Here is a 13106-nt window from a genome sequence, read left to right on the forward strand (position 1 = left end):
GCACTCGAAGCCCAGGGTGCTCCGTAGGGATGTCAGAAACATCAAGATTGATGGCAACAGTAATACTGGAGCGGGAGGGCTTGAGCAGATCCACCAATGTAAATGGTTGTCAGGAAATGACCTAGAGGTCATAAGACGGAAGGGTCAAGGATGGGGACACAGCAAATTGGCCTCACGCCATGAATCTAAATGAGGACCCAGGTTCTACAGGAAGGAGGAAGATTAATGATTTGAAATTAATCTGAGGAGCTGGGGAATGCCGTATCACTTATACGTAGCAATGCAGACACACCCACACACTCATTCACCTACACACATGCATGTGGACACACACGATATACACGCCCACTTGTGGGCCTTGAAGAAGAGAATAAGCATGCACCAGTCCCCCCCGAACCACCCCTCGCGAGAACTGGGTTCCTACTGTAGCCCAAATGTGGGAGTGGATTTCATAAAGTGTGGATTACAGAACAGGCACAGTGGACACGTTTCAAAGGAATGAGAGCAATGGGCACAGAAGGAAAACACAAAGTGCCAGGGAATTAGAAAATAAAAGAGCAAAAGTGGGTATAGCAGGGAGGAGGGGGGTGGAGGAAAAGAGGTTCTTAGTGCGTGGAGAGTGGTAACTGTGGTCTGTCTAGCTGGTCCCATGGTTCCAACTTCATAATGGGCCCAATTTAGACATCACCCCAGAGGCAGACTGGCGTATCCCTCCCCATGGACCTGCGTTTGGGACCTACCTTGCTGATGAGCTCCCCGATCATCCCGTTCCAGGAGGTGTTATGGAGCTGGTGACCGTACCTGCCATCGGGGGCCTGGTAAATCTCGTATTTGAAGCCCAGAGCCTTGGCCAGTGCATCCAGGACATCGATGGAGAACCCTTTGTAGCGCTTGGGCTGTCCAAGGATGTTCTCAGCCACCATCACAAAAGGCTCTTCCTGAGGACAACAAAATGAATGTTCTTCAACTAAATCACAGGTTCATTAACACACATCTTTCCAGGGTATTATTAGAGAGACCAATCCAATGAACCATAATTTCAGAACGTTTGTGGACATGTGCATTGTATTTAGCCAATTTAGGCCTGGAGTCTGAACCTCTCTGCCCTTTTCTAAAGCAGTTTGTGGACACTCAGGATACAGGGCACAGGAAAATACCTCCAACCAGCATACTGATGGAGGAACAGATTTATTTGTCCTGTGTCATCTCAGACTCGGCCCAGAGTCCCATCTCCCAGAAGAGCATGGCTTGTTTTCATTCCTTCATTTATAACATTGAGGACTCTGTCCTTTGGAAATGCCATGATTCTTCAGGACCCACATAAGAAATGTGGATACCTCTCATCCAGGATATTAAATGACAATAGAGCTCTGTGATACTGGATTGAGGGAAGACAGTAATACATCTATCAGATTGTACTAGAAAATGGATGCTGAATCACAGGACAAGGCCATACTGCACGTCAAGGACAGGATAGTATTAAACCCCACGGTCTGAAAGTCCAAAGCCAGGCCATGTGCACATTCACACATTTTGTGCTGTGTCACATGTGCTCTTGTAGGGCACGTGATCATCTGGAAAACACCTCAGGCTTCCCCACCACCACCCTGTGAAACTGAACAAGAAGGAGCCTTTTGACAACAGCCCCAGAGACTACATCTCATTAATTTAATTTTGGGGGGAAATAAAGTATAATGTTTATTCCTGGTGGGCACATGGGGAATGCGGAAACGCGGCTGCCAAAGACTTCTAGAGCCAAGAGACGCCAGTGCTGCTGGGACAGAGGGGAATGTTTGGACCATGTATGACCAGCTAATAAGAGATAAATCTAAAATGTCTCCTACAGTTCTAAAGAGATGAAGAAAGAAATGGAAAGGAAGATGCTTCTAAGGTATCTGAAATATGTAAAAGTCTCTGATTCCAGGACAACCATGCAGAGAAATTGCAACAAATGGTCTTCATTATGAACTTTGTGTCACATGGGCCCATCAGTGGTATTGGGGTCTGGACGGATGTCCTCCCAACATCCTTCTGGGGACTCTAGCTACCAGCAAAGCTCTCCTAAGGACCACCAGTAGGTCAAGATCATTTACATCCAAGAACAAGTAGAGTTGTTATGCCCGCTCTGGAGCTCAGCACTGGATCTGGATTAGTTTTCCTTCTCTAGAGCAGTCCAGTGACCTCCCATGGAACGTCTCAGAGGCTTGGGGCAGAATCTCCAATCTCACTCTTCCTTCACTATTCATAAAATTGTTTGAGTGAAAGGCCTTATGAAAGCTCAAGCCACTACTTAAGATCCCCTTCTCTCTAAACCCAGCATCAAGCCAAACAGAGAGAAGCCTCTGACTCAAAGCCTGAATGGCAGACCTCCCCCATATGCCCATGATCCTACCAAGACAGTCACCACTTTGAGAGTCAGTCCTTGGAGGCGACTGCCCATGGGCCTCTCCTGCAGGCTGCCATTCAGGCCCTTCTCCGAGTCCCACGTCGCCAGCTGTGAAGGAAAAAGGGAGTGTGAGGGACAGAACGGGCACCTGTGCAAACCTTAGGAATTGACTCCTAAATTGGGCTCCTGAATCAGGCAGATAGGTGGATAACAGCCCTAGGAGTTTCCCAGAGAGCTAGAGGCATCTTACAACCTTAGAGAGAATAAAGGTGTGACACACAGAGCTCCACTTCCTCCGGCAGCTCATCTGGATCTTGAGATCTTGCCTCATCCTTGAAATGAAACCAATTGGTAGGAACTTGTTTCTGGAATGAACATTTATGTCCAATTTTATTGTCCACCTACTGAGGCCATGTCAATGTGTCTCACACAAAGTGCCCTCTTTCTTTAATACTCCTTTGACTTGCCCAGGCCAGAAGGTCCTTGAGATCACTGCTTCCATCACCAGAGCAGGATGAGATCAAAAGTGAAACAGGTAACAAAGACCCAAGTTTACAGTTGTCTTACACCCTGATGCCAGTTGCAAACAGGACCAAGAGCTCACTGTCTTCACTGTAGTGCAAACTTCATAATTTTCCCTCATAGGCAGGTGGAGGCTAAGAATACATGTGCTCTGGGTCTGCCATATCCTCCTGAGCCTGCAGGATCTGTCCAATAAATGCATTTAAGACCATCTAAGATGGTCAAGGAGACCCTATCCTGGCTCAGAAACAACTGGAGACACAGATGCTCTTGGGACTGCTTCCCTTCCCTGCATCCCTGCAGGGCCTGAGCAACAACGATGAACCCTTTGTCAGATCAGTGAATCTCAATCATTAATTGGTGAGATGTAAAAAGATACAGATATTGGCCCCATCTAAAGCCAACATAGTTAGGGTCTCAGCACTTGGACATGAGGAGTGTTAATGCTTCCCCAGCGATCCTCGTTGAAAACCGCTGCTCTTCTAGGTCACTGGGCCTCTGATGTAGCCGCACATTAGAATCTCTTAAGAGGGCTTTTAAAACCAACTAAAGCCTGCCCCCTTGCCCGAGAGTCTGATTTAACTGGTCAGTAGCGGACTGGATATGGATCGTTTAGCTCCCCAGGTGATTCTAATGCACAGCCAGGATTGTGAACCACTGCTACAGATGAAAGCAGTGATCTTCAAACCCTAATATGCAGACAAATCACCCAGGGATTTTGCATGCACTTTCTGATTCTGGGATCTGAGATTATTCCTAACACGCTCCCATGTGCTGCTGTTGCCGATCCATGGACCATCAGTTCAGTACCAAGGGGTTAAAATTCAGACTGTCACAGTAGCACCTACCCTTCGTCAGGGAAAACCCACAAGACCCCTAGTTAGGCTGAGCAAAAGAATTACCCCTCTGTGGAAAAGTGCCACCAGGTGCCCCAAAGGAGCCACCAATAGTGCCGCTTATGGACCCTGAGCCTTGACTACGAGGCCGCAGTTCCAGAATCTGTGGGGCCCTCTACCTGGAAGATACTAGAACCCTGAGGCCTAAAGCAGGAACATCAGAATGAGATATGTGGTTCTAGAACCAGTTTAAAGGAACCTGGAACCTCCTGCCATCACTTCCAACATGATACAAGCTAAAACCCACTTCACCCTAGATAATAGGATGCCTGGAAGTGATGAATAAATCACTTAGTTAAGAGCACAGTCACATACTCTGGGAACTCCCCACAGCCACCACTCATTCATTTGAGGGGCACTGCAGTGAAGAACAAAGTTAAGATCTATCCAAAGTCCTGTTCAAGGACATCAAAGATGCCACACTCTTGGAACTGGTATAGTGAGAAGGAAACTTCATGGCTATTTCCCTATGGGGTCTCAGGAAATAGCCCTGGGACTTGGGATCAATTCCTGCAGCCGGATTCAAATGCTGGTCAAAGGGAAAAGACAAACTCAGACAAACGGAGTCAAGGTGTTGACTCCCTGCATTCTTTGGACCCTTCGATATCAGACTCGGGGGACTCATCGTGTGTATTTGGGCAGCCTGCATCTCATCCTTATAACTGTTTAGCCCAGGCATCGGGGCTGCTTAACTCTATGTGTGATCTGCCATACCCCCTGGGTTGGGTGGTGTTATGAAGGTCCCCTTTACTACCTCCATGACTTACAGAGTCATAATGGAAGCAAAGATGACATGTCAGCTCCAGGGACTGGATATTCTGCTCTGTACCAGGACTTGAATTCATAACACCTGCTGCCCAACCTCCTTGGTACTGGTGAAGGGGCATCTCGACTTTGTGCTGCCCTGGTTTGGATGAGCACCTGGAATGAGGCTCTGCTTGGCATTGATCAACCGGCTTTACCTGTCTTTCTATTGGGGTTGTAATCAGTCATGGGAATGGAAGCAGGAAAAACAGTTGGGATAAAGCCCTGTCCTGCTAGGGTTTTAGCTCAGCTGTGAGAAATGCTCTGCCTCCCCATCCCTGTCCTCACCATCCTCTGCTTCTAGCCCACTGCCTGGCTCAAGGCAGCCGCGCCTCTGCCCCAAAGTACTGCAACAGCCTCCCCACTGTTACCCCAACCTCTCTCTCTTAACAGCCCTCCTCCATTGTGCTGATGTTTATCATAAACTCAAATACAAACTATGTTAATTAAAAATTTCTAATTACTTCCTATTTCTTAAAGAATAAAGGCTAACACTTTTAAACTTGGCCTAAATGAAAAGGCCTTCCTGATCGAGACCCGACCTTGACTGTCAGCTTCAGTTCACTCCAACCCCACCAAATTCCTCACCTTTCTCAGGCACATGGTGTTCCCTCCTGACTCTTTACATCCAGTTTCTTCTCCCTGGAATGCCATTTCTCTCTGGCTGGGTCTGGTAAAAAACTCTTATTCAATTTCTCAAAAAAATTAGCTCTTACTTTAGGGTAGTTTTAGATTCACAGAAAAGTCGCAGGGGTTATGCAGAGACCGTCCATATACCCCACACCCAGTTTCCCCTGTTGTTAAGATGTTACATTGGTATGATTAGTATGATACATTCCTCCCAACTAATGAAATGTTTAGTTCAATCTCCACCATTGATACAAAGCTGCAGTAGAAATGATCTTCAGTGTCTTCCACTCTAGACCTAAGTCTGTGATTCCGCTGTGCTATTTGGGTTTCTTACCCCTGTTCCCTGGGATCCAAACCCTGTCTTTATAAACTGTCTAGAGCCTTGGGCACTTGGATTGGACCTTGCCTTTCTTATTCCCATCTCAGAGTTTCTAACCGTGCCTTGAATGCCATTACTCCTCTAGACGATCAGCTCCCTATTTCTGGTATAGTTTGGGAACTTGGAGGTATTAAATTAGCATATGTTGGGCTTCCCTGGTGGCGCAGTGGTTGAGAGTCCGCCTGTCGATGCAGGGGACACGGGTTCGTGCCCTGGTCCGGGAAGATCCCACATGCCACGGAGCGGCTGGGCCCATGAGCCATGGCCACTGAGCCTGCGCGTCCGGAGCCTGTGCTCCGCAGCGGGAGAGGCCACAACAGTGAGAGGCTCGTGTACCGCAAAAAAAAAAAAAAAAAAAAAAAAAAAAAAAAAAATATATATATATATATATATATATATATATATCCTTTAAAAAATTAGCATATGTTTATGAGCCAATATATCTATGTTCTAGGTGTGTTTCCACCACTTACCTGAGTGACCTAAGCACACTTTACAGCACAGTACTTAAACCACAAGAGGCAACAAATATTTCTGAATAAATTTAACTTCATTGAGATTCGATTTTCCTATCTATAAAATGGAATAAAAATACCTTCCCTGCCTACCATGTTGAGGGGCTGTTCAAAGGAGAAAACAGTTTTGAAATAACATGTAATAAAATAACTTCAATAATAATCACAAAGTAAAGAATCGAGATATTAAAAGGTGTGTACAATGCGACCTTAATTATGTCTTTTTTTAAAGGCAGTGGTTAAAACGGGAGGAAATGTGTATAAATGTAACATTTAGATTTATCTTGCGGGTAGAATTATGAATAACCATGATTACTTTTTTATGCTTTCCTATGTTTTTAACAGGTTTGTCATTACTTTCACAAAAAGGAAAATATGCTTTTGATAAAAATAGCTAGCACGGGTGATAAAGCAAAATCCTGTCACATGTACTTGTATGATTGAGGGCTGAATGGAGGAAGCAATCAGAGTCAAATTATCTATCGGTAGGTCAAGACCAGTCTAAGAGTCAGAACTTAATACTGAATACATCAGTTCTCTAGTTGCAAGGAGCTATGGCTGAGGTGCCCATCTCCTAGAAGAGGCACATTGCAAGGTCTTCCAGGACAGCATCTCCCATTCTAAGACACCTCCAAGATTGTGTAGGGCCCCATGAGCCTGTTTGGGTTTGGAGACAGGGCAGTGGCCCCTCCTGGGGCCCAGCTCCATGAAGACAGGCAGTCTTCCTCCACTAAGGAAGAGAGGCGGGTGGCATCAAATCTTATTAGTTACTATTCAGACCATCCTAAGGCAAAGTCATTTAAATCAAAGTGCAAATTCATGAGAGAAAGAAAAAAAATTCCTTCGAGCTGTTATTATTATTCCTATTTCTTTTGTCTGAAAGTACTTAGGGCTTAAAGGTTTTTTAGTTTATTGTTTTTCAATACTCACTTCTCTCTCCCTGGCCTTCAGGCATCCTGTACTCTAACAAAGAAAGAAAAAATACTTCAAAGAGAAACCAAAATTCTGTCTTCAAACACATCAAAGTAACCATGTTCCAGGATCTGGGAGCCTTCGAGTTGGGCAGGAAAGTGTATTATTCCCTCACATCAGCCTGAAGCCAAGTGCCCTAGGCTGAGTGAATCTCCCTATTTCCACAAAGCCTTGGCTCTTGTCCAAATCTGAAGACCAGAGTGGTAAACCTTCATTTGAGTGAGGCCATCCCTCTGAGCACCCAATATGTAAGACCAGAGCAGAGAAAGTCACAATCCTTTTCAAACAAAATCTTTTGTTTAAAAGACTGAAGTGGAATTTTTAAAAAATAAAATAAAGGCTTTAAGTGGATTCCCAAACTTGCTGCCCATCAAGATTAGGAGAGACTGTGTTCTGCCTCCCTCCTGAGGACAGCTGGGGCTCCCGGATCAGAATGCTGGAGAAAAAATTTCAGATAATAAAAGCCAAATGAGGCTGATAGGCTTGATAAATGGGAAGCCAGAAAAACCTTTCACCCAAAGAAGTCCTGACACTTAGTCATACAGCTGCAGGCCATTTCATTTGTACATAAGTGCATCTACTCTGACTTCCTCTTGTATTTTCCAGACAGAATTTTGTTTATGGGATCAATGAATTTATGGCCACAGAAACCCACTTTTGACAGCTGACCTGTCAAGATCAGTGCCTGAAAAACTAATTTCCAGCACTGTTAAACAAAACGAGAACTGCTGCTATTTGATAAGACAGCTATGATTTTCATTCATTGCCAAGATCTGCTCTACCCAGACCGGAAGCGTGGATGGAGCCAGAGGTTACAGCACAATCATCACTTGAAAGGGGATAAATGGTTTCAAAATCTGATGATGACAAACAACTGTTCAAGAGATCAGCCAACTGGAGAATAAATTTCATAAACCATTGGTCTCAGGAAAATATATTTCCTGAGTCAGTCACAGGGTTCTTCATGTTTGCGTTTGAGTTGTGAGATGTAGGGGTTTGGGATTTTGTGGCCTGTCCTTATTAAATGCAGGACTGTTAACCCTAAATGGGACAGACCTCCTTTGGAAGATTGGGCTTTATGGTCTGTCGTCTAGTTATAGAGGTGTCTTAAAGTGCTGGTTCTCTTTTCATGGCGGGGGAGGAGCGGGGAAGGAGAGAAGAGGCAATCCAACTGCTGTGCAGCCCAGAATATGACCAGCTTCATACATTGAGCCTTGCCAATTCCTTGGGAGGAAAGAGGAAGGGAAGAAGGAAGGTAGGTTTGCTTACCCCCAAATCTTACACTTAGCTATATCCAACAAGACAATAGATCAATAACCTGTATTGTCACATTTCACAACTGAGTGAGCAATACTTTGCTGGTAAGCTTGTTCCTCCAGAGAGCACTGGAGGCTGGAAGTGAAGTTTTTATGACCATGCCAGTCAGATCTCACAGCCATAGGTGGAGCTCCATCTGAGCTGTATCCTCATTGACCAGTGATTGCCATCAGCCGAGTGCAGACATCTTCGGCTGGCATACAGGATTCAGTATGAGGGCACATGGGTTTATCATCATGTCAGTACATGGGATTTTCTGAAATAATAAGCCCTCTATTAGATTTTTTTTTTTTTTTTTTTGTGGTACACGGGCCTCTCACTGTTGTGGCCCCTCCCGTTGCGGAGCACAGGCTCTGGACGCGCAGGTTCAGCGGCCATGGCTCACAGGCCCAGCCGCTCTACGGCATGTGGGATATTCCCGGACCGGGGCACGAACCCGTGTCCCCTGCATCGGCAGGCAGACTCTCAACCACTGCGCCACCAGGGAAGCCCCCTCTATTAGCTTTTATTCCTTGGTCCATTTTTATTGGAAAACAAAACTGTCTGGTGTATGTTTCAAAAAAATCAGAGCCTTGGGTAGGGGTGGGGTGAAGGGGGAACCCGCATCTTGAATCAGCGTGCACTGGGGGATTCAGCCAGCACTGATTTCAGTCAGGAGATTGCACATTTTAAACTTCGACTAAATGCAAGGACAACATGCTTAGACACAAACAGGGCATCTTGGAAGCAGAGTGCAAGCATCTGAGGATAGGATATTAATATTTGTAGCCAGGGTTCCTGAAGGAAGGCCTACTTTGAGAATTCATTTTGGGAATTCCAGTATATCAGGGTTACTAAGGGCAGGCCTTGTAGAGTATGAACCACAGGAGATGACCATCAGATTAGATATATCTACGGAGAAAGGGGCCAGGACCACTCTTGAGGCTCCAGATGTGCTCTATAGGAGAGGGGAGGGGACTCACTCTGAGACATGGGATAACTGAAAATCTCAGCCCAGGAGCATTTGCACAGGGAATTAAGCATTTGGTGAAAGTTGTACTTTCTGGAAACAAGCCCCAGCAGAACTTAGGTTAAATGTCCAAAGGGAAGAGCCCTTAGAAAGTGAAAGAAAAGTGAAATAGGCTGGAGAGATATCACATATGGGGGCTTCATGAAAAACCTTTAGCAAGGATGAGAGAAAGATACTCCCCCAGTGGTATTACAGAGGAGGACGAGGAAAACTAGAAGTGCCCTTGAACCTGGCAAGCAGGTCATTCATGATGGAGGCCACAGACAGGCCCAAACTCTAGCCTCTCCTCTCTGAAAGTGTGGGCCCAGGGAGCCCTCTGGGAGCACAGAGGGCTCCCTGGGTCCACACTGACTGACTCTAGTGGTGCCAGCAATGAAATTCTTCCATCACATTCACAGGGAGAATGGAGGCAGTTCCACTTCTGCTTAAGATACAGAAAGCAAGATGATGTTGTCCTCATTGTAACAAACGAACAAACAAACAAAGAGTCAGAGCATCAACAGAACTATATCTTAAAAATTATCCTCTGAGAAACTTGTGGTCCTAAGACCCTCTGGTGAACTGAATGTCAAAGGATGAGAAGCCCCTCCAAGGAGAGACAGCACATAAGAAATATTTCATCTTTGGCAGAAAATGGGACAAAAGAGGTGGTAGTTATATGAGTGGATAAGAAGAAAAAACTGAAATTTTACCAAATTCTTAAAGGCCATGTGTAGGCCAGCATGACAGTGAGGCTCCCTGGGAGCCCAGACTCAAGGGAGGCCCCAAGGGGGGTCCACATGCTCTCATCAGCTCTTTCCACCAAGCCTCCACTGGGTGGAGTACAAGAAAGAAAAATAACAGAGCATCCAGAAGTTATGGGACAATATCAGATACTGTATATCCAACATAGGACTTGTGTCTGATATATGTGAAGAAACCTTACAACTCAATTACAGGAAGGCAAACGACTCAATTTTTAGAAATAGAGAAAGAACTTATTTTTCCAAAAAATATATATGAATGGAAAATATGCATATGAAAACTCAACATCATGAGTCATCATGGAAATGCAAAACAAGACCACATGGAAATCCACTATACCTCACTAGAATGACTAGAATCAAAGGCTGATGTTACTGAGTGCTGATGAGGATCTGGAATGCAAAAGGTGCAGCCACCTGGAAGACAGTTTGGCAATTTCCTAGAAAGTTAAACATACACTGAGCATACCTTCCAACAATTCCACTTCTAGTTATTAATGTAAGGAAAATATAAAATATGTCCAACACAAAGATCAGGATGTGGCTGTTCATAGAAGCTTTATTCATAACAGCCCCAAAGTGGAAACACTCACATGTCAACCATGGTGACTGGTGAATGGATAAACAAAGTGGGGTACACTTATACAATGAAATACTACTCAGCAATAAAAAGCAACAAACTACAGACACAGGCAACAGCACGGATAAAGCTCAAAAACATTACACCAAGGGAATGAAGCCAGACACAAAAGACCACAGACTTTATGATCCCATTTATATGACTTCTTTGAAAAGGCATTATTCTAGGTCCTGAAGATAGAGCAGTGGTGGCCTGCAGCCAGCAATGGGAGGAGGGTATCAAATGCAAAGTAAAAGGAAGGCTATTTGGGGGTAATGGAAGTCTTCTATATTTTGAGTGTACTTGTGATTATACTACCATTTACATTTGCCAGAGCTGACCACACTGTACACCTAAACCAGTGAATTTATTGCAGATAATTGCATCTAAATAACCCTGACTTGTTTTATACACACATGCACATCTTGATAATGATTTGGAAAGGGTGGAGCCATGTGCTAGAGAGGTGGGCTAGTGGCACTAACCTGTCATGTGACCCAACTATGACCTTTTGGCAAGGATGGTAAGGGGAGGATTCCCAAAATAACATGATGAGCGGTGTTAGGACACTCATGTAATTGTGCCTGAACTAGTTAGAGCTAGATGGATATCAAGTGGCCAAGAAATCATTTATCTATCTAGAAGAATTGAATTCATCTTTATAAATGTTTAGGAAGAACATAAGGGCAGTTTTACTTTCAAATGATTCCTTGGTTTGTGGGTTTGTGTGGGAGAAAAAATAGATTACATAACATTATATATAGTATGATCCAATTTTTTTATGCTTATTTCGTTTTACACTCTCCTTGTCCTTTGTTTACTGACTCTGAGTCATCCTTTGAAGATCATTCTAGAGATGCTTCCTTGCACCTTTCACCAAGAGTACGTCTCCCGTTGGTGATCCCAATCCATAGCACGCCAGCCTTGATCCTGTGGAAATGCTTTGCACAATATATTAAAATTGCATGTCTATTATTCACAAATATACTCTATCTCTAAAAGCAGGGACTCTCTTTTCTTCATTTTGATTCTCTCAATAAAATTTTATTAGAAAAATTAATAAAATTTATCATCCCCTGGGCACTTTCTCATTAACTGTGCTGAAATTTCATGTTTTTCTCAAACTCTAACCCCCAGGATACGTCCCATATCTGAAGCTCTGTAAACGGCTTTCTCACTCACTTCTGATTTATTTATAATGGTTGAGAGTGCTTGGGCTGGATTTCCCCTTTTGCATGATTTTGTTTTGTATACTTACTTTTAAGACTTCTAGTCATGGGAAAATGTTGGTAAAATGAATGATTCAAAAGGCATTTTAAAAAAACCCACTTTTTATGTCTTTACCTCTAGACTCTCACTGCACAAAGTGTGGTCTGTGGACCAGGACATCACATTTCCTGGAAATCTGTTTAAAACAAAGAATCTTGGCTCTATCCCATGTCTCTTGAGTCACTGTCCGCATTTTAACAAGATTCCCAGGTCACGTGTGGGCACAGAAAAATTTGAGAAGCATATTTCTCGATCATGCCACTGTGATTTCTGGCCTAGAATCTTTATGAGCTGCTTTACCTATCTCTCAATGCCTCTTATCCACCTGCTATCTAATCCCCACTCAGCAGCCAGAATTGTCTTTCCTTTCCTTTTCTTTTTTTAAATATTATTTATTTGGTTGCATCGGGTCTTAGCTGCGGCAGGAGGGCTCCTTAGTTGTGGCATGCAAACTCTTAGTTGCAGCATGCATGTGGGATCTAGTTCCCTGACCAGGGATCGAACCTGGCCCCCTGCAATGGAAATGCGGAGTCTTACCCACTGTGCCACCAGGGAAGTCCCTTTCCTTTCCTTTTTCAATAAAGATTGTTTTATTTCACTCTCTTAAAATTCTCAAGTGATTTGCTGTTAAACTTGGATTTAAAGGCATGCATCCTTTTCATGGCTTGTAAGACTTTCCAAGACCTGCCCCAGGCCTGCCCTTCTACCTCAGCCCCTGCCATGCTTTCCATCTTGCTTACTAAGTTCCACCAAAATGCATCGCCTTTCAATTACTCTCTCAAGCCAAGATATTTCCTGCCTTGGGAACTTTGTATACACTCTTTACTTTCCTGATAATTCTTATCTCTGTCCTTCACATTTCATGTTTGGCTCTTTCTCATCTGGCAGGTCTTACCTTTATCCTCTTGATAAAGTCAAGCTCACTCTTCCTAAATACTCAATATTCTTAAGTTCAGAACTTTGTTATTTTCTTTATAGCTCTCAAATATTGTAATTGTTAAAACCACCCTCCATGACAAATTTTTTTTTGTTTCTATCTGTTCCA

General features: G+C 44.1%; 1 protein-coding gene across 2 annotated transcripts in view; it reads right to left on the minus strand.

Moving 5' to 3' along the window:
* GRID1 (glutamate ionotropic receptor delta type subunit 1) overlaps positions 1-13106 on the minus strand; it is a 678013-nt gene that overhangs the window by 115531 nt on the left and 549376 nt on the right. For both annotated transcript variants that reach the window (XM_082629921.1, XM_082629922.1), the window contains exons 9-10: positions 2393-2494; positions 741-938 (exon numbers count right to left, since the gene is read on the minus strand). In XM_082629921.1, coding sequence (XP_082486047.1) covers positions 741-938; positions 2393-2494 — 300 coding nt within the window. The remainder of the gene's footprint in view (positions 1-740; positions 939-2392; positions 2495-13106) is intronic.

Source organism: Mesoplodon mirus (assembly GCF_964341445.2).
Source record: "Mesoplodon mirus genome assembly, chromosome: 2".
NCBI lineage: Eukaryota > Metazoa > Chordata > Mammalia > Artiodactyla > Ziphiidae > Mesoplodon > Mesoplodon mirus.